A 22100-nucleotide genomic window follows, 5' to 3' on the forward strand; every position below is an offset into this window, starting at 1 on the left:
GGCGGGGCGGGAGCGGCGGGCGCTTCTGATTGGGCGTGGAGCCGCGAGGGGCGGGGTCAGGAGCTGAGGGGAAGGGAGCGGCGGCGGCGGGTGCCAGCGGTGCGGCCCAGAGGCGGAGGGGCGGGGCGGGGCGGGGGGAAAAGAGCGGCCGGATAACCGAGGTCGAGTGCTGACCCAGCACCGCCAAGGCCACCATTAAACCATCTCCCCAAGCGCCACCTCTACACGGTTTTTGAACGCTTCCACCGCCTCCCTGGGCAGCTCACTCCAATGCTCGACCACCCTTTCTGTGAAGTTTTTCCTAATGTGCAACCTAAACCCTGGAGGCCATTTCCTCTTATCCTATCGCTTATAACCTGGGAGAAGAGCCCGACCCTAGGCTGGCTACAACCTCCTGTCAGGGAGTTGTAGAGAGCCCCCCCCAGCTCCCTCAGCTGCTCCTCATCAGACTCGTGCTCCAGACCCTTTCCCAGCTCTGTTCCCTTCTCTGGACATGCTCCGGCACCTCAATGTCTTCGTCATGATGGGCCCAAAATTAAACACAGAGTTTGAGGTGCTTCACAGTGCCCAACACAGGGAACGGTCACTGCCCTGGTCCTGTGGCCACACTATTGCTGGTACAAGCCAGGAGGATGCCATTAGCCTTCCTGGCCACCTGGGCACACACTGGCTCATATACAGCCATCTGTCAAACAGCACCCCCAACTCCTTTTGAGCCTGGGATTTCATTTTTTGTACACAACACGGCCTTCTTCCAGCTTCTCAGTCCACAAACACAGTACAACAGGGTATCCCCAAGTTTCCAGTAGGGAAACAACTGGAGAAACTTTTACCACCACCACCACTGATAAAAGGTATCTGGGTTTTTGTAGTCCTTCATCTTGCAGCTCCTCCTGCTTTCCAAGGTGTTCAGGTATAAAGATGGCCACACAAATAGAAATCACCATGTCCTGGCTTACCCGGCTGCTTGGTGACAGCAATCGGAGAAGCTGGTGGATAGCTGGTGCTTTCAGCTAAACCCAGTTACTCTGGCTGCTGAAGTGTCTCCATGACACAGAAAAGCACCCAAAAAGCAGAGAGAGGAGAAAAGCATCCTCACCTTTACACAGGGAGCAAAATCTATTAAAGCAGGAGTGGATAAAACTCTGCCTTGCTTGAAATGGGAATTTATGCAGGACATTCATCTGAAGGGCTGCATGGGCACTTGCTGTGAAAACCAGAAATTTTTTATATTGCAATCTACAGATGCTGTAAACCCTTTTCTTCTTTGCAGGCAATGAGAACATCATGGTGAAGTTTTAAGACATTGTGGCAGCTGGTTGCAGCACGGGTCTTTTTTCGACCAAGGCAAAATAATTTCACCTGGAATTTGTATGCACAAATCATGTCACTCAGACAATACAAGAAAACCATTTTGTCTTCAAAGTCTTTATTGCATCAACGTAACATACTCCAAATGTGAAGCAACACTTCTAAGTGAAGTGTGTTCCTGTTGTAAACAACTCAGCTCTTTGAAACTTTATTAAACAGTGCATATGGCTTTTGACTGGCAATTTTAAGATTGCAAGGTGATTAAAAGTACAGCTTGCAAAGATGTAAAAGTGCCATTAACTTTAAGAACTTCAAAAATTTTCAGATTGTTTAAGCATGTGAGCTGAGTTATGCCTCTGTAGAGTAGTTGACTCTGCAAACTGGTGATTCTATGGAAGGGTTAATGCTTCAGTAATGAAAAGAAAAAATTAAAAGTCCTTCTTTACAGTCTTGAAAGTTGCAAAAGCAATGACTTTGTGGAAGCTGGAAGTAGTAGGGGGGACTGTAGAGAATTCCCCTAAGAAATGGGTATGAATACAGTAACTTATACCTAGGAAATAACCAAAGTATGCCAGGGTAACCAACATATAGGTAAGGGGGTTGTAACAGTAAATACAAAGTGCATGCTCATATGGGAATTCTTTTTCTTCCAGACTTTTAGCACCAACAAGGCTGAGTGGATACCTAAGGATGACTGAAAACTCTGCTGGTAGGTGAGGTAATTAGAATCACAGCACTGCTTTGACTGAAAAAACCTTCTGGATTCCCTCAGCACAGAACATTTAAAATAAATTCTCACAAGAAGGTGCTTTATGGTGAATACTGGAAACAGGAACACGCACAGGTGCTCTGACCTACCCCACACTTCTTACTGCTGGCCACGGGTAAGGCAGAACAGGCTCCCTCTCCTACCGCTCCCCTCTGCCTTGTGTAGGAAGAAGTCAGAGCTGTTCTCACAGCTCTTGCCTGCATCTCTGCATAACTGAACTTGAAATGTGAGTACTGAAATAACATGTTCTAAAATATTTGCTTGTGTTAGTCCTTGTGTTGATAATTTGAAGACATATTTAAACATGTTGATAGATCAATAAAGAAGAAACCTAGATGTAAAAAATTTAAAAATTGCCCTGTAAATTCTTACATGTAAAAGGCACTAACACTTTCTAGGCTATTAAGATCATTCTAGTATTTGAAAGTAATAAGGTATTGTGGATATGCCTGAATGTCATTAAATATGACAAACACTGTTGGATTAAACTCATCATCAACCACGCTGTCGTACAGGTCAGTAGGATCTGCTGGGCTCCTTGGTGGTGGAGCCTTTAGTCCTTCTCTCCCACCACAGTACTGCCCAGTTAGGACCCGAGCCAAGTACATGTGTTTTTGGCCTTTCACATCTGGAATGGAGTAAGTATCCCGAGCAGAGTAAGACGCATGAACAGCAAAGTAGGTTCCATTTCCAATGGCTGCAGCTGTTAGGAAAGACAACATTTTCAAATACAGTTAGTGTTCTTATTCTCCTAAGAATCTCTACTAAAACTCCTTTTTTTTTTTTTTAACACTGCAGAGGCTAAGAATGTGGTTAGAGTTCAAACACAAAATTCTAGTAATAATCCTTTGTATCAGAATCAAATATGAACCCACATAGATACCAGGTAAGTATCAACACGCAGGTTTTGACTTCCCTTTCCTATGGAGGAAAGGGCTCCTCTGTTTAGCATGGTTTAGCCTGCCATCGATCAAATTGCAATTCTTCAGACTTTTGGACTTAAAATGACTATGTAATTATAGTTTTCTAGTCACACTTCCCAGCAAGTTAGAGGAATCACACGTCTTTGTTCAAAAGAGATTTCTTTTTTCTGACACTGCTAAGAAGCTGTTCAAGCCAGACAGGTCCTTCCTATCTGTCTGCCCTGATCCTTGGATACTTTTCCTTGGCTACACAGCCTGACAGAAGGGGAGTGTACCCTCCCAATTGTTAATCACAGCTGAGATGAAAAGGTGTCAATATCTACCAGCAGAGAGAAGACATGGGGATCTAGGGCTCTTGCTTCCTGAGTAAATCCAACCTCCTGACACTACCAAAGAGCAGGAAAGCAAAACTACATCTCTGGTCATGTTTTAAAAAGAAGTTGTGGCTGCCATTCCTACCTGTGCCCAACTTGATATATTTTGTGTATGCTGGGCTTCATTTATTCAAGAAAATCTCAGTTCAAGTACCCTCCAGAGTATCCAAACAGAGAAAGGTCTACTTCTGGATCCAGACCACACTGAAGTGTCAACTAGATCTGAGTTAAGCTGCCCAGCTCTCTCAAGATCAAATCAGCCCTAGGCATGTACAATTCTGTCTTAAGTAAGAAAACATTAAGAGCAAAAATTAAGGACTTTGCAAGTGAGGTTACATGGCCACTAAAATCAACTAGCATCTCAATTCAGTCCATGTTCCACTTCTTCGGATCCTGTCTTTCATCTTTGAGTGCTGCCAAATAATACACATAGCATGACTGTACTAGAGGAAGTGGACAAAACAAGCTTTGAACTAATGCAGAAAATCTTTATGCTAAATATTTAAGTTGTCTCTAACAACTATTAAAGGCTAAGAATTAAATCATGAATCTCATAGATTTTGTGAGCATAAAATTGGTAAGGATGTGGCATCTTATGCTGTCCTAATCTTTGGGGGCAACAGGAGAAGTATCTGCACTTCTGCTTTGCTACCCGTCTTTGACTAAGAGGAGAGGAGATACCATCAGCTAGTAGCTGTTACCTCAGCAGAGGATGTTGAACAGTGTTCCTTGTTCCTTTCTCTAGGTAAATGTTACAAAACAATTCCCAAAAGCTGCCCAGGCTTCATTTCAGAGTAGGTGAACTCTTTTTGATATCCTTTATATGGTGGCATCCAGCAACAAGGGATTAAGTGAACAAGGTAATTCCTCTTTCCATACAGATTAATCTCAGGAGATGTTAATTACTGTGTTCTCTAATTTCATTCAGGTTCCATGTTGTGCTGACAGCACTGTAACACTGACATCCTGTAGCACTCATACATGTCTAGGAAATTAACTGATTTGGATAGTGACTCACCATTCTTTCCAGCATACCCACGATTAAATCCATAGTAGTTAATTGAGCTCAATGAGGATGCAGCTGTCCCATGAAATAGCAACTTCTCATTATTTTCACTTTTGTTCTTTTTACAGAGAAATTTTTTTTTTAATTGGTATGTCTGCCAGAGGACGCGATTTTGTACTCTTTCAATCTGCAAAATTACAAAATTAACTATATTTATACTAGGGATAAATAGGATAGGGATGAATATTTATCATGGTAGGAAAGCATTAAAATGAAATCAAACTGAAAGAATTACAGCAATTTTCACTATGTTCTGTTAGCGTGAAGTTTGGGTAGAAGAACCGAAAATGTAAGCCTCCTGAAAAATCAGAAACCAAAGCAGCTTATAAGAGAGTTTCAAGCTTTGTAATTTTGGGTAAACATTTGTCTTGCCTAGTATACCAGGTACCCAGCAGTCATGGTAGCTGTGCATTGTCATTTCTAGAAAGAGGCAGCTGTTCCACTGCTAGAGGCAATGACGTAAGATGCTTTCTATACATCCTAATCATCTTTACTGATGATTTTCTCACTAAAGGATACACTGTAGCAATAGCATTATGTTGAGTTTAAGTTTCTCTTCTAGATCTAAGCTTGCAAGTCAAAATTGCTTCCTCTAATGTGTAGCTTAGCAACCCGTAAGAAAGTACTATATAAAAATCACTTTGGTGGGAGGATGGATGTTGCTGGCTCCCTATACCAAGAATGTGAATACAGCTTAAGGGGAAGCAGTGTCTCTGCATCAAAGTATAATCTTAAAGGCATTGCTGTAACAGCTTTCCATTTTTTAACAGAAAAAGACATAATGTCATTACTTGATTTTTTTCTATAGTACACTAATATTTTGTTCTCTTTGTGTGTTTCCATGCCCATGCTCATCGAAGCTTGTGATGGAAGAAAAATTTTAAACACATTATTCTTACTCCTAATTTGATTGTATGTTCTACTGTTTATCTCTTCTCTTGATTCAGAACAATTCCATCTTCTCCCTGGCAATTAAATCTCTGTGCATTGTGTTGCAGACTTCTAAATAAGCAGGATCAAATATTGACACTGGTTAAAACTGACAGCCAAGACTGAAAAGCTCTGGGATGATAGGGAAGAAGGTGTAAATTAGTCCAAAGCTTTATGTCAGTCTACCAGGATTTTGTTGGGGTTTTTTTCCTGTATTCTGAATGCATTTACTCACGCCTCCATTTCAATATACAATTTCCTAATTAGAAATACCACATTAACTAGTGAGTACCACATTAGTTGAACAAAGAGTCAGCCTGAAGACTGACAGTCACTGGTTTTGCACCATTAGATGGCAGAAATGGCAGAACAGCTCTGAGGAAACTTGATTTGATTTATATCCATCCTGTACAGTGCTGGGGACACTGACATACAAAAGGTGTATTGGGTTTCAGACACCTTATAAGCAAATATTTAGAAAGTATATTAATGTTTCTTGCCCAAGCATTGACATTTGCCCCCCTCCCCACCCCATATGATATCACCTGCTCTATATTAAAGTTCGGACATGTTTTCCTAAACATCTTCTCAACTGTTCTATATTCGGGATGTGATGGCTTGAGATTCACCAGTTTGACATGTTCATTTTGCATGTCTGTCCACTCCTTAGGGAGCTCTATCGACTGCATATCTGCAAAACAGAGGTTGCATTATTATGACAGAGAACTACCTCAGCTTCACAGGCCACATCTTACAAACCACCTGCACAGAGAGGGCTAAGAGGACAGGACCTTCTGCAATATTTCATTCAACAAGTACTCTTGCTCTTCCAAACATTGCTGGTTTTGTAATGCACTATTAAGGCTTTACATTTTGTCCAATTATCCCCATATCAATATCTAACTAAAACAAGCTTTAAAACCCCAGAAGAATTTTATGTATTCTTCATACACCACTTCCTTTGTAAGATTTAAGCATGAAATCTATGCTCACCAGTCACATTTGTACAGATAATGTTTGCACTTAAACTGATGTTCTGACTTCACTCATACTTGGCACTGATTATGAAACTCAAAACTGCTGGCGAAGGAAAAAAACAAAAAAAAGAAAAAGGGAAAAAAGCTATGGACTACCTTACTCCTTTGGGACACCCGAGTTTGCATTTATCCGAATCATCATTCAATAATCACAATTCAAGCTCTTTTATTTAACAAAAATGTCATTTACCTTCATCTTTTGCCACACGTTGGAGGTTTATAGTTTTTCCTTGGTCATCAGTAGCCTTTAGAGTATTCAGATCCACCTTGTAGTTCTTCTTGTTAATTTTGACATTCAGATATGGTTTTTTAAATAGTTTGGCATGCTCCAGCTGTGTATTTGTCAGTTTATCAAAAGCAACAAAGCTATCATTCCTTCCTGGATACCTCCATTCTACCAGGTTATAAAGAAGTTCTGCCTTGGATTGTTCTTCTTCAGTAGACTTAATTTGTTGGATCATTCTTTGAACTTCTAGAGAAACGGAATAGACATCCCTGCTAATACCAGAAATTTTAATTTGAGGGGGAGAAAGCTTATTTTCAAGCTGAATGGTGACTTGCTGTCTTCTCTGGAGATCTTCCAAAATGGCAATTTGTGTCTCATCAAAACTTTCAATTGCCTCATCTGCAACAGTATTTTCAAGGTGTTCCTTTAAAATTAAATCCCTTATCCAGGACTCAGTTGCATCCACCTTTTCTTGGCTTTCTCCACAAATTTGAAATGTAACTAAATGAACTTTCTTCTCCAAAATCATTAACTTTTTATTCTCAGAGGATTGTTTTTTGCCCCAAAAAAAGGCTGTGGATAAATATATGACAATTAGTAGTTGTAAATAAAAGAACTTCAGTTTTATTTGCCCACACACACACAGAAAACACACCAACTTACATTTAAATGTAGATAACAATGATTCCATTGTGGATGAAGCTGCATGTTGTCTTCTCTTCATGCTTTCATAAAAGTCTGTGAGCATATTTAGCTGGAAGACGACTATTTTAATTGTCTGTAAATGCTGTACTGATTTTTGTCTTGCAAATTCCACTATAGCATCCAACATTTCATCAGCTACCTTGGCTGGACTCTGTCCTGCTTGACCTAATAAAAGGCACATATCAGTGAACAGTTTTTGTGCAAGTCTACTGTTACTCGTATTAAGTTTGTCTGTTTCTGAACTACCCCCATCACAGCCCCCACTGCTTTCCCAAGAAAACACAAACCTGTTCCAATAGCTGGCAAGGCAACAGATTTGTACATCCTTTGTTCACACTCATGAAGCACTTGGGAGACCTGACTCTTCACCTGGTTATCAGTAATCAAATGGATGATTTTACTGCACAACAGATTCCCACCCTGTGTAGTAATAAAGCCACTTTGATACCGCCCAGCTGCAAGAGAGAAGATAAAGAAGGAGACATTAACATTTACAAAGTTGCAATCTCTTCTGGTAATATTGATTTGTTATATTGGTGCTACAAGAGAAGTGGAAAAAGTGGAGAGAAATACACTGTGAACTATTTTATTGTGGGTTTACTTGTTCTGGTTTTCTCTGTAAATACTCTGCAGGGTTTCTTTGAGAAATTAATTCACGTAAATGTGTTTTCTAATTTCCTAACATCTCTGCTACAAAATATTTCCCTATTACATGCAATTTAAGAATTTATGATGACTTTGAATACATCTCACTTTTATTTAAAAGCATTCCAAATTAATTTATATGTGAAAACCTTTCTTATGCCACTTATTCCTTGAAAGCCCAAATTTTTATTCTGCAGAAGAGCTGAGTGGTAAACATAGTATCATTAAGATTATGTCCAACTGATCTAAGAATGGTATGGAATTTTAAAAAAGATGTTTGTGATTTCTCAGAGCACTCATGTTTGCTTACAAAATGCAGTCATATTGTGAGGATGAATGGATTGATGAGCACAGAGTTCCAGACCACCTCACAGATCACAAAGGTAATGACTGTGAGATGCTCTGCAAGCACTGAGATCAGGCTGATAAATTTACTTTGATAAAAAGGTTTATCTGCCAGGTTATTTTCTTATGACTCTCAGGATTTTCTGAATAATATTTTGTACATTAAATGAAAATGTAATTTGGATCATTGTAATGGGGTTTTAAGTTCCTGAAAATGTTATCGTTTCTTTGCTTAGTCCATTCCAACAAAAACAGAAAAAAAATGCACTGGCACAAAGAGTTTTATTTTAAGTTGAGGGTAAGGAGTATTTCACAGTAGTATGTTGATATGGCCTTGCTCTGTGATGGAGTTTCCTTGGGAAACAAGCAGGGTGTAGCTCTGCACGGGAATGCAGATATGAGCATATTTACCAAACAAGTTGGAGCCAAGCCTTTTATCTTGTCCTGTACAGTATAGTTTGGAAATCAGAAAGATGTAAAAATAGCATTTTGAAGAGAAAGAAAAAGAAAAGGAAAATCAGTGTAATAGTTCTGAGAACAGAGGTATTTGCTTGATTTGAAGTTAATGATATATGTGTGTTTGTACAGAAGTTCCTACAGAGCAAAAGGCTGGGAAAAAAATCCAGGAAACTCCATCTTGAAAGACAATTTCCAGACTTAGAGCAGGCGCATTTTGTTTATGCATCTAAAATGTCCCTTTCTATGCTTGTAGTGGCCAACCACAGTGAGCTGGAATTTTACTGCTCTACTGGTCTGGCAGAATGCAGACTACAGAGGAACTTAGGATCAGGGTTGTCCTGATTTCAGCAGGGATACAGTTAATTTTCTTCTTAGTAGCCAGTACAGGCCTATGTTTTGGATCCAGTATGAGAATAAAGTGTGTAACACACTGATGTTTTAGTTGTTGCTAAACAACTGTGATTAGAAAAATTTTCAATGTATGTGTCAAAACGAGAACAGGGATTTTCAAAGTTCCTAAAAGTGAAAGCTGTGTTTTTCAGATAAAATAATTATGTCATCAGAGTAGAGAATTATAAAACAACTTCAAGTTTTCAGAGAGGATGATAACAACAAAAAGCATTAATAAAAAAAAATAGTATGCTTTAACATACCATACTGAGCACATTCGTCTGCTACCTGGGAACCAGCAGCATCCATAATTGCTTTGAAGACCCCTTAAATCACACAAGAAAAGCACACATGTTCATTAAGTCACCTTAACTATCTCTACTTAAAACTCTACCCAACTTCTGTACTCTACACATACCCTAAATTCTTGTATGGCAAGATACCACAAAGTTCAAAACTTTGACAGTTTCCCTAAGTACTGTCCATGACACACTGTACTGGCTGCAGAGAGAACATTTCCTTCACTGCTGAATACAAGTCATTAAGAACAACTCCTACTTCATAGTTTCACTAGCCAAACCTGTATGCCCTTCACCAAACTCTCCAATGGCTTTGAACTATATCATTTGGTACCTTTCATGCTTATAATTCACCATGTCAAAACCCTCTGCTTCTTACAGAGCACTTTACTTAACCAGGGCTTTGTCTTACAGTGAAACGTTTTAGGATAAGAGCATTTTTTCAGAATTATACTTAATCTAAAAATCCCCTTTTATTTAAGCATTTTTTGGTTTTAAGCAAGAAAAACCTGGTCAGATGCCTTCTGTTTGGAAATGAAATCAAATATACAGGACGTGTAAAAAAACCTGTTTAAGATCTATTTCCTGACTAATCACAACTCTCTATCTGTCATCTGAAAAACACTTCATAAAAGTTTCCCTTGTGGACAATTCTTTCCTGTGATGCCTTAAGAGGACTCCTAGAAGCAGAGACTAGACAGGAGTAAGGGAATAAAAGTAGATATTTGTTTGAAAGGCCTTCAAAGGTACACCCTGGGGCCAGAGGCTACTGCCAAGGTGGACCTCAAGATGGACCACAAGTCACGAGTTCTTTACCCTTTTATAGGTTTGGTTCATTTGCATAGCAGGGTTAATTCTCCAAATAAAGCTTCGGTTTTCCCCTCAGCTTACCCCCCCTTAGTGGCTCTTTGGTTTATACTTTTGCCCTAGGACAGTCTTGGTGTCCTTGGAGAGCAGGCCCAGAGAGGCTTTGTTATGTCTACCTAGCATGAGAGAGCAGAAATTAACAGGCTACAAGAAACTTCAGAGTCACACACCAAGCAGTGCAGAATTTGAAAAATATAAAGGTTAAAACCTAAGGCATCATCTGTACCCCTTTCTAAAAAGTAGCCCAGATTTATTGCTAAGGAACTACGTATTCAATAGAATACCTGTTTTGGCATCAAATGATGAATTTGCTAAGTTTACAATAACCTCTGTATCTTCCATGGTAATATCTCCCCCAATTACTTGGAGTGTGATGGAACCAATCTTCATTTCATTAGCTGCCAATATTTCAGTAGGAACAGGCTTAATGAAATCTGCAAGGGGAAGAAAAATACATTAAATCACTTCTCCTTCAGTTTGGAGTGTTATTCTCTTCCACTGATCAAAACTTCTACTTATCCTTTTAAGGAATATGCTCTAGATCAGTTTGATGGATGTAGAGTGTCTCTGCTTTTCTCTTTATTCCATTTCTGAAAGCTGGGAGGCACAGTATTCTTCCTGTTTAAATCGTGTGGAAGTGAAACCATTTCTACTCCTGTAAATTTATGCAATATGAATTCAGAAAATGCCTTCAGGGTTTATCTGATGTGACCAGCTCTGTAACAGTTTCCTGAACTAATTCTTACAAGAAATGGAGCATGCAGTTAAAGTGTTGCCAGTAATGGAGAACAGATCACATCCCTTTTGTAAGTTATTTCATATTTGCCTTCATGGATACAAAACTGTTCATTTCTTCTAGTCTAAACTTATCTAACTCATGTTTTATCTGCCCACTCTTAACTTCATCTCTCTGATACTCAGCAACTGAGGCAGAAGAGCTTTATATCCTTACAAATAAGCCTCTGCCCTTGATGCAGTACACTCACATTTTGGCTATTGTGTCCCACTATTGTCAATTAACTAATGGAAAGGAAATGATCCACTATATATATGTGTGTGTATATATATGTGTGTGTGTATATATATGTAGGAGATTAAAAGTACAAGAATACATGTTATTTATGGCTCATTTGGCCAAGTGAGAGCAAGATCTTATATCCTTTGAGCAGGACAAACTACTGTGTCTCCTCTTTGTTATGATAAGACTGGCCTCACTGAGAGTTGACCATGCCCTCAACAAAAGAAATTCCTCCCTGAGAATTTTACAAATGACATTTAAGAATGCAAGTCCATTAGGAGGAAAAAAAATGCCCTCTTCCCTGATGGTATTTCTTCTGTTTCCCCATACATATAAAACCACTTAACAGCATTTACATTCTCCCCCATGTCCCACCTCCTATCCCTACAAAACTTACTTGGCTGTGCTGCTGTGGCATTGCAACTTTCATCTGCCCTATGTTCTAGTTCAGTGGTAAAAGCCTAAGGAGAGAAAAAAAGTACCCAAGATAGTATTTCACAGTATTTACACTGAATGTTTCTATAATTAATGTTGTCATGTAGCTCTTGCTGAGGCACCTGACACACTTTACAGTCATATTTAAGTGTCATTAATAACAGTGAAAGACCCAGTGGTGGACAGTGTGATAAAGGATATCTCTGCATTGCTAGAACTCCTCCGTCAAAAGATAAGGGAGCATCTACAAGCATTTACAGTGCCAGCAGCAAGGCCAATTTTGTCTGCAGCTTCTGCTTGCTGAGAGTTTGTATTTCAGAGACACTGGAAAGACATCTCATTGTCACTGGCCCACTGCAGTAAGAAAGTGCCAAATTATTCCCGTAGAAAGCAGTTAAGTAAAACAGATTATTAAAGTGTAACTACAGCAGTATGTTACAAAAACAGCTTTGTCTTGAGAAGAACTACCTGAATGCAATCAAGATCTTTTGGGTTCAAGAGAAAATGAACTTCCTGGAGATTCTTGCAAGTGTGACTACTACTGAACCTGAATACCACATCAAACATCAACTTAGAAACAATTATTTTAGGAAATCCAAATCCTCCAGCCCCAATAGCTGGGAAAGTGATCGATTTCAGTCCAAGTTCTTCCGTTTTCTTCAAGCAGAAATTGATTACATCTTCTAGGACCTGTAAAACACAGCAAAGATACTTTTTTTTCTAAAGGCATCATTTATTATTAGCTCCAAAGAAACTGGTATGACAAGCAGCTCTGAGTTCATCAAGGCATCTTTAAGGTCACTCCAACAGAAGAAAATGGAGTCAAGTCATCTAAAATAACTATGTTAAAACCTGAAATTTCAGGGCAGATCCCAAATAAGTATGTAGCTGGGGGTGGGTTAATAATTAAAATATACCTTCTCTGTCTGTCCTCCATTCCACTTGGGTAGTATGGCATGAAACACAGCCTTGCAGGCCATAGCACATCCACTGGTGCAGACTACAGGACCAGCAACCTGACTTTGTGTTTTGGTGTCAAACTCATCTTGGAGAGCTGGTCCAGCTCTTTCCAGCAAGGCTTTGCAAAGAGGCCCCACGCCAAACTTCAGATCTGTGCCAACGCTGTTGACGACAACATCTGTCTGCAACAAGATTACAAAGAAAATAGCTACAGCCAGAATTCAACCAAAAATATGTACCAAGATTAAAAGCCCTACCAAAGCAACACACAGCAAAAGGAACAAGATGCCAGTAGATACCCAAAGCAGCAGCCCAGACAGGTACCCATTTCCCCTAATATCCAACCAAGATAGCTACAGATCATACAAATACTGTTAGGAAGTACTTTAGAATTTCCCCTTTAGGAAAAAAAAGCAAAATCTTTTACATATTGGCCTTGGATCTGGAAAATGAACAAGACCTAGCTGAGAATGAAACACCCTGAAATTCACAGCTGCCCTCTAGAAATGGCTGCAGTGACAGATCTCACTCTACACTCAAGTTTTGCAAGCTTGCGTCCTTGTTTAGCTAGCACACAGCTGATCTTTCCTTATGTAGCAAGCGCTTGTAAAACCTACTGTCCCATCCTTTTTCATTAAAATTGAAAGAACTGAAAGATCTTACCATCAAGTTAGAAAGGAGTCAGAAAAGGAAAGACCTACCGTGGCTTCCTGAACATTTTTCTTCTCCACTTGGATGCGAAGTCCTTCTTTTGTTATAACCATGTTCAGATCCCCTTTTCTCTTCTCCTGGCTTTTTTTTTGCTTCAGCCATTGTGGGGAGAATGATTTAGCTGAAAATACTTTTTTTACTGTCTCACTCAGAACCTGAATGATTTCTTCTGCATTACTCACGACATGAACCTCCTTCAAACTGCTGTCCTCCATGAATTCTTCCAAGGTCTCCTTGATGGATGATGCAATTGAATCTGCACACATCTGCGGTGGAAAGCCATAAATCCCTCCGCTTATAGCAGGCAGAGCTATGGAACGATGATTGTATATTTCAGCTAGTTGTAGACATTTTTTCACTGTCTTTTTTAGCAACCCCGTGCACTTTTGTGATTCCTCATTGCTCCACCTGGGCCCAACAGCGTGAATGACGTTCTTGCAGGGCAGTTTCCCGGCGCCCGTGATCACTGCGCAGCCGGGCTGCAAATTCCCGTGCTTCCTCACCAGCTCATCGCACTCCTCCTGCAGTGCTGGGCCAGCCGCTCTTGACAGCGCATCAGCAAGGCCACCGATGTGTTTTAGGTTTTCATTAGATGCATTCACCACAACATCAACAGGGTAATTGCACAAGTTACCTTTATACACTCCTACCACAATTCCACCTGGCAGGTTTTTTTCATAGTAGACCTTTCTTTTCACTTTATCACCAACTTCTCCACCCTTCTGTTCTTCTTCTTCCTTAATCCTAATGAAACAGCTAAACTTCTGCTTTGCCTCTAAAATACATAAATCTTTCCTCTCAGTGAAGAACTCTTTTGCACCTGGTTTATCAATTGGCACATTCTTTGAGTAAAGGGATGAGACAAATTTTTCAAACATGGTGAATGCTTCTAGCACTTTTGTTCTTGGTCCCCTCAGGGAAATACATGGTGTCTTGGTGTCAAAACATACTGTCACACCTTTCTTCTTCAATTCTTCACAAACACCAGATTTCTCCCTCTCTACAAACTGCACTATCACCACTGAATTAGCTAGAATTACTTTTTCCACGATTGTGTTGCTATCTACAAAATCATTAAGTCTCTGATAAACCTCTGTTACAGCCTTAGAAAAGCCAGCAATAATAATTTTATTTTCTTTTCCAACAGTTTGCCAAGTGATGACAATTTCCTGGGAAGAATTATATGTCTTGAGCAAGGAGAGAAGAAGACTCTTCCACTGATCCTTTTTAATGACTTCACCATCTTCCACATTGATGCACTCGTATTTTAAACCTGTTTTTATTTGCTTTTCTGCTTCTAGAAGATCTTTGGGAGCATCTCCATATAGCAAGACAGTATCATCCTGAAGTTCATAAAAAGTATTAATTTTTTCCCTAATGAATAACATATCTGACATTTTTTTATTATCTACACACCGTAGATAGTGGAAAACATGGGGATCAATGGTAACTGATGTACATGGCATACTCAATACCTTTTCCAGTAAGTCAGCTTTGATTTTATATACTTCTGCAGGTAATCCGCACAGCTGAACAGTCTTTTTTTGGTCATCATAAAAGATCTTCAGGCATGGATATTCCTTCTGAATATTCCCTTCTAACCCAGCATTGTGCAGCACAGCATACTTCCCTGGAATCACTGACACAGAAATTTCTATGCTCTGTTTTTCCCTTTCACTTTGCTTCATGCATTCCCTCACTTCTTTCTCTGCATTGTCCACTGCTGCTCTGTTCCCTGCAATCACCACCATCTCCTCAGAAATATCAGTTATGATCAGAGAACCATCTTTCAACAACCTGTTTTTCACACCTTCCCAACCCGATGAATTGACTTTACATTTTATAGCTATGTAACGTGCCATGATACGCGAGAACTCAGTGGAAGCATCTTGCTGCCATGTCTTGAGCAACTTCATCATTGGATTTTTCTGCTTGCAGAGAGATGGTGATGGGCACAACATAACTTCTGGGTTTGCACAGTCTGCCTGGGGCCATTTGAGCTCACAATGGCAAACTGCCATTTCCTGGTTTATGTCTTGGGTCAGATTGGCATGCTTTTGTAAAAACTGCCATACATACAGGTCTAGTGGCACCCTAATGGGGTCTGGCATCTTGACAGCTGGTCTTTCTTTTCCATAGAGAGCCATTCCCAGGGAGTGATAATATGGATGCACAGAAATCAGCATCTGTTCCAGTAAATGTTGCTTTCCCAGGACCGTGGTTAGATCTAGAAGTTAGTGCAAACATACACATAACATTAGCTTCAAATCAAGCAAATGTCTTTGTTCTCAGAGCTATTACACTGATTTTCCTTTTCTTTTTCTTTCTCTTCAAAATGCTATTTTTACATCTTTCTGATTTCCAAACTATACTGTACAGGACAAGATAAAAGGCTTGGCTCCAACTTGTTTGGTAAATATGCTCATATCTGCATTCCCGTGCAGAGCTACACCCTGCTTGTTTCCCAAGGAAACTCCATCACAGAGCAAGGCCATATCAACATACTACTATGAAGTACTCCTTACCCTCAACTTAAAATAAAACTCTTTGTGCCAGTGCATTTTTTTTTCTGTTTTTGTTGGAATGGACTAAGCAAAGAAATGATAATGTTTTCAGGAACTTAAAACCCCATTACAATGATCCAAATTACATTTTAAAACTTTTATCTCAAAGTAAATTTACTAAGCCAGGAGTCTCCAAACACAGTTATTTACCAGAAGTTGCACTGGCACAAAAACTGGAGAGTGATTCAAGGAATGCAAGGAATAGTAACAAGATTGTTCTTTAGCTCTGTTCTTCCCTGACAATGAAGATATCTGACCTTAGTTTCTGAAAGTTAACTGTGCAAGCTGAAGTCATTGACAGATCCTCTACCTACAAATACAATTAATCTGGTATTGCAGATAAAATCCACTGCAAATGGAGAAAAAACACCAGTGAGAAGAACCCATGCACAAGGCAGGTATTAAAATGAATCTCTGGTAACAGAAGAAAATAAACAAACAAAACAAAAGCCCCAATAGGTTCTGAAGTCCTAGACATGCAGCAGTATTTCTACACCCAGAGCACTTCCCAGGAACAGGACAGTGTACACTGACTTCAGTGAGAGAAAGCCAGGCTTCTCCTAATGCCCACATTTGCAGTAACTTTCTTGTGGGTCATCTGCCTGTGAGCACCTTGGTCAGGCAAAGGACAGTGTTACCTTTGTGGTCACAGAAAGTAATGATGGCCGAGTTTTCCGTGGGGAAGAGCTGGACATCTGACACGGGCCCCCCTCCGCTCCGCGCACTCTCAAAGTACACTGTGAGGTAGTCTGTGGAAATGCTGTCTGGTAGGTTTTCAGCCTTGATGGCCTGTGTCAATTCAAGAAGCCTGGCAGTAATTTTGAATTCTCTAACTCTCTTGTCTTGTGAACATTTTTGGACAAATTCCTTAGTATCTGTAAGCAGAAGAGCAGTATGAACGGACTGTATTTTCCTGTGTCATTATCAGCCCTGGTTATCACTTCAGGCAGAGACATGAGCAGAGTCTACTCCCTGTATTTGGAACAAAATGGTCTCTGGTGCCACATAACTTTGTGTTGCAATAAAAAAGGTGAAAAGCACACAACCATGTTACTCTCTGCTATTCACTACCAGTATGTTTCTGTTCCCATCTCATAAGTGTATGTCTTCTCTAAAGGAGACTTTATATAATCTCCAAACTCAGTGCACTTCTAATTCTTCTTCATCTAACCCAAAACAAGACAGAAACAACAAAGTATTCTTATCCAATTTCAATAAAGATGCCAGATTTTTCCTTTTTCAGTGTAACATCTGGATCACGGGCACTTTTGTGGAGCTGTATATAAGGCATCTTTCTTGAGAGACTGCAATCTGGGTACTTTTTTAAAACAGTCTGGACCTCTAATGGGAGAGGAATCAAGCTCTGAAAGCTATTACTCATACATATACATGGAAATTAATAATGGTGTCATCCTGTCTTACCAATACTTTTTATAAAGGTAGCTACAGCAACATTTATTTCAGGTATCAGTTCAACAGTAAAGTCAGCATCTACACTCAAGCCGCTGATGTTCTCCACCAGCATCTGTAAGCAGTTTGGACTGCATGTCTTTATGTTCTCAAACACCACTGAAGGTGAGGCCTCTGCAGAGTCAGCTTCCTCCTGGAGTTCACTGTTTGGAACAAAACTCTCTGCTTTCTTCAAGGCTTTTGTATCATCTGCAGCAGAAAGATAAATAAGCCACATAAAATGTTAGTACACATTTCCTGGAATAAACAGATTCTTCTTACCCTTTCTCTCCTTTCCTTCCCCAAGAAAAGAGATTGGTAACCAAACAAATACTGCAGGGTACCTCTGGACATTTTGAGATCCAAACCAACCCAGATGCAATATTCTGCAGGCAGCTTCTTTGGGGCACAAGAACAGGGATGAGTAAACACGTCCAAGGTCACTGGTATGTCTCTGAGTCAGAGACTAAACTAAACCAAACTAAAATCCATTGAGATAAGAGGCCACAGCTGCTCAGGTGTCAGTAAGGGTTGAGAGAGACCTTGCAGCCTCTGCATCTGTTTCTTAGCCCAGGTGCAGGCAAAACAAGCCTGAACATAGCTCAGGACATCCATAGGCCACCAGTAGCTCTGCATTACTTGAGGTAAAGCCTCCTGATGACCACTGTGCCCTGCCATCAGTGCAGCATGACAGCGCTGGAGGGCCCACGTGCACAGAGGGTTGACAGGGATGCAACAAAATTTTGCAAACAGAAAATATAACAGAGGTGCCCACTGAGTACCCCAGAAGTCCAGTGTCTGCCAGAGGCAAACACATCTCCAGCTTTGCAGAGAGATGAGGGTGGAGGTGTGAGAGAACCTCTGAACTGGAATGAGCAACAGGCTGGCTCTGCCTGCTCACCAAGGTACAACAACTGATACCAAACCCATAACATTTCCAGAAGATAGCTGCCTTTGAAGGCCTACCACCATAAACAAGAAGAAAACGAAACAAGAAGCAAGAGCTCTGCAGATGTTAGTTACTAATTTCTAGATTGCTGCAGGAATCATCTGCTCCACTCTGTCCAATGAAGAAAATACCGAAAGCCAGGCTGACCCAACAAAACAATTGAGAGCAGCATCTGAAGATTTTCAGGTTCCTCTCTAGTATAACTAAAAAACATATATGACAACTTGGAGAACTGGAGTCATGTGTGGAGAAAAGCACCAACATTTTTGTTTTATGAAGAATCAGCACACAGAGTGATGAATAACATTTTACCTTTGGTTTGAAGGTTGCTCATGGCATCCAAAGCCTAAAATAAAGTAATAGCCAATATCAGTGACAGATTAGACACTCTCACCACTATTTCAAAGCTCTGGTTAGGATTACAATTTTTGTTCACCTTTGTGGGAACCAATTTTTCTTCAAATGTCTCCGCTCCAGTAGCTAGTGCTGTTTCAGGCTCTGTGACAATCAACCTCAATTTTCTTTCTCCTCCCAAATGCAACTGATGAGAATGTCTTGCAAGAACTCGTTGCTTGACTAAATAAAACCAAAAAAGCCGTGAGAAAATCTGAATGGAAAACCAGCTTTACATGGCATGGCACTTTCCCACCACTACATTATGACACCGTCGCGATTTAGGAATGGTAGTCTGCAATTTATTGTTTCCATTGAAACACGCCAGACCTCGCCGCTTGCTCACTTCCCTTCTCCCCTTTTCCCTTCCTCCCCCCTCCCCGCGCCGTGGCAGGATGGAGAGAACTGAAGGCACGTAAACGTCAAGGATTACAGGATGAGATGAGAACAATTGACTACAAACAGCAACGAAGTAAGAAAAACGAGCATGAACAACACCAATACTGATAACAACAGACTGTGCAACACAGGCGAGCGATTCACGTTGCTCATCCGACCTCACACTAAGCAAAACCCCGGAAGAACTCCCTCTCCTTCCGTGCCCGCAGCGCATGGCTGGAGCGGGATCGAATATCCCCAGGCAGCTGGCTGTGCTCCTCCTGCCTCCTGGAGAAGTTAACCTCGCCTTGGTCGGAACAAGGATGTACAGATACACTGTCCCGCGAAATGAAAGAGCTTTAAACTCATAACAGTGACACAGTATGCACAGGCGTTTTTCCTTAAAAAAAACCCGGAAAAACAGGAGAGGACAGTACTCCTGCGAAAAACCGCCAGAGATGCAAAACTCGGCTCTAGCATGTGTTCCACAGCGGTACCCGGGGAGTCCCGGTACCAGCCCCACGCCTTGAACATCCTCTTCCTGACAGTGCCGAAATGGCTTGGGTCTGTATGTCCTGAACTTACCAGCCGGGAGAGCCAGCAACTGGGAAGCATGTTAAAGCAAGAAAAAGAAAAATTGTATATAGGTATGTGGGTGTACCTGTGTGTTTCTGCATATACGTGCCTGTGTACATATACATTTAACCCAACTGCAGCTAAATCCTTTCCACTCTGCTGCAAGTTTATAAAAATATGTGCATGTTATAGATGTAATATTTATATATATATATCTGTAACTAATCTAATTGTTAGATTAACATAAGCTTTACCATTCCGAGTGCAGTCTAGAGAATACTACTGTGCATCAAGATGAATATGTATGAATATGTTCCTGCAGGGATATATTTACTAGCTTACAGCCTTTATGCCAAACATAATCCAGAGGCTAGTACTAAGCATCAAATCTAAGCATACATTTAAGTAAATACCATATCCTGAGTCAGAAAGGACCCAAAAAGATAATCGAATCTAAATTTTGGAGCTGCACAGGACATCCGCATGAATCACACCATGTTAACATACTATCTACTCTATATTGCACAGTAGGGGATGTATACAACATATTACATACTATAGATACTGCACATCACGTACTAGGCGGGATATATTATTACATCGTATGCAACAGCTAAGTTAGAACATATCTTTTAATTTGCAGGAAGTTTAGACTTGTGAGTTACGACCCCAGCACCGCCGCAGAGAGCCCACACACTAATCCATGTCCCGGCCCCTGCCCTCGCCGGGTCCCCTCACCCCGACCCTCCCGGCCCGGCCGCTCACCCTCGGGGCGGGCGAAGCAGACGAGGATGTGCCCAGTCCCGATCCCGGTGCCGGCCCGCAGCTCGCACTCGCCGCCGCCCGAGCGCTTCTGGCTCTGGAAGTAGCAGAGCAGCTTCTTCCTGAGCGCAGGCGGCGGCTCGGCGGGGCCCCAGTCCCCTCGCACCAGCAGTGGGAAGGAGCACGGGCGCTGCCCCTCCATGGCTGCCCCGGCGTCTCCTCTCCCCGCTGCGTTATCGCTTTCGATTCCCCTGCCCCAAGGGCGCGGCTTTTCCCGGCAGGCACGGGGCTGTTGTGTCTGCCGCCTATCGCCGCACACCTGCCCCAGGCCGGCCCCTCGGGCCTTCCGGGCACAGCTTCACACCCGCGCCCTTACGCTCCTCTCCCCCGAGGACATCCAAAGCACATCCATCACCTTCTCAAATGCCCTGGCTGCTCCTGTGCCGGGGGCTGGCAGCCCGTCTCGCTGTTGTCCCAAGCGAGGTTCTTCCAGCCTGTGCGCAAGAGGCCAATCCACACACACAGTCGGGGCATTTGATTCATCCACAGTTCTCCACAGAAAGGGGGGCTGGGTGGCAAATCCACAAAGCCAGCACGGCGACTGCCATAACTTTTTCACTCTTTGTACATTTTAGCAAAAAAGAAGGCATTAATGTTCATTGGCTACATGTAACTTAGTTCTCTTATTAATTAGTATTCTATCTTTCAACACACTTGCTGAGTTGTCTTTGTTAGTTTCTTCCTTATCTTGGGGTTTTTGCCAAATGTCCTTGTGGCCTGTAAATTCTGCATTCTTTGTGTCTGCTATCAGTGGTAAATCCTTCTTCCCAAGCTTTGTTAACCTCCCCCTAAGTCTCAAATCACAGAAACATGTTGAGCCCTAAATCTTAACAAGGCAATTCTACTAACAAGTAATCTAACACCTGGACATCAGTTAGAGCTTACTTGCTAGCTGCTATCTGTTTCTGAATCTGCTATTCATGGATGAAATCTCCTTTCTTGTTGATTACACTTGAACGTGTACAAAGATCAAACACCAAAGAACATGGTTCCTTAAGAAAATTTTTGCATATTCCACGTTTTGCATCATTGCTGCCAGAGGAAGAAGATTGGGGTGGAACAAGTTGTGTCAGGGGAGATTGAGGTTGGATACTAGGAAAAAGTTCTTCAGTCAGAGGGTGGCTATGCACAGGCTCCCCAAGGAAGTGGTCACAGCACCATGCCTGACAGCATTCAGGAAGCATTTGGACAATGCTCTCAGGCACATGGTGTGACGCTGAGGGATGTCCTATGCAGGGTCAGGAACTGGACTTGATGATCCTTGTAGGTCCTTCCAATTCAGCCTATTCAATGATTCTTGGTCCCCTTGTATGCTCCTAGCTCTGGCCTTTGCTTGTTAGAATAAACCCATTTGCAAAGCAACGTCTCACTCACAGCCTGCACATAGCCCAGGGCTACAGATTTCTGCTCCATGCTTGATGCCCTCGGCACCTCTAATGCAAGCACTGGTGAAAAAACACCTTGGTGTCCTCTGCAGCTTCTTGTGGTGCTGGGGAAGC

General features: G+C 41.4%; 1 protein-coding gene across 1 annotated transcript; it reads right to left on the reverse strand.

Annotated features, from left to right (window-relative positions):
- Positions 1–1497: 1497 nt before the first annotated feature.
- On the reverse strand, positions 1498–20743 carry LOC309575171 (protein mono-ADP-ribosyltransferase PARP14-like; the record flags this gene model as incomplete). The annotated part of the gene is made up of 17 exons (XM_082285449.1): positions 1498–2783; positions 4396–4570; positions 5919–6064; positions 6601–7209; positions 7300–7506; positions 7629–7796; positions 9444–9506; positions 10631–10780; positions 11762–11825; positions 12268–12489; positions 12717–12941; positions 13461–15697; positions 16673–16909; positions 17457–17693; positions 18745–18778; positions 18869–19008; positions 20545–20743. The coding sequence occupies 17 exons, from the start codon at positions 20741–20743 to the stop codon at positions 2494–2496; spliced, it is 5403 nt and encodes a 1800-aa protein (XP_082141575.1). The 3' UTR covers positions 1498–2493.
- Between the last annotated feature and the right edge of the window lie 1357 nt (positions 20744–22100).

The sequence above is a fragment of the Coloeus monedula genome (assembly GCF_965178545.1).
Source record: "Coloeus monedula genome assembly, chromosome: 7".
Classification (NCBI taxonomy): Eukaryota; Metazoa; Chordata; class Aves; order Passeriformes; family Corvidae; genus Coloeus; species Coloeus monedula.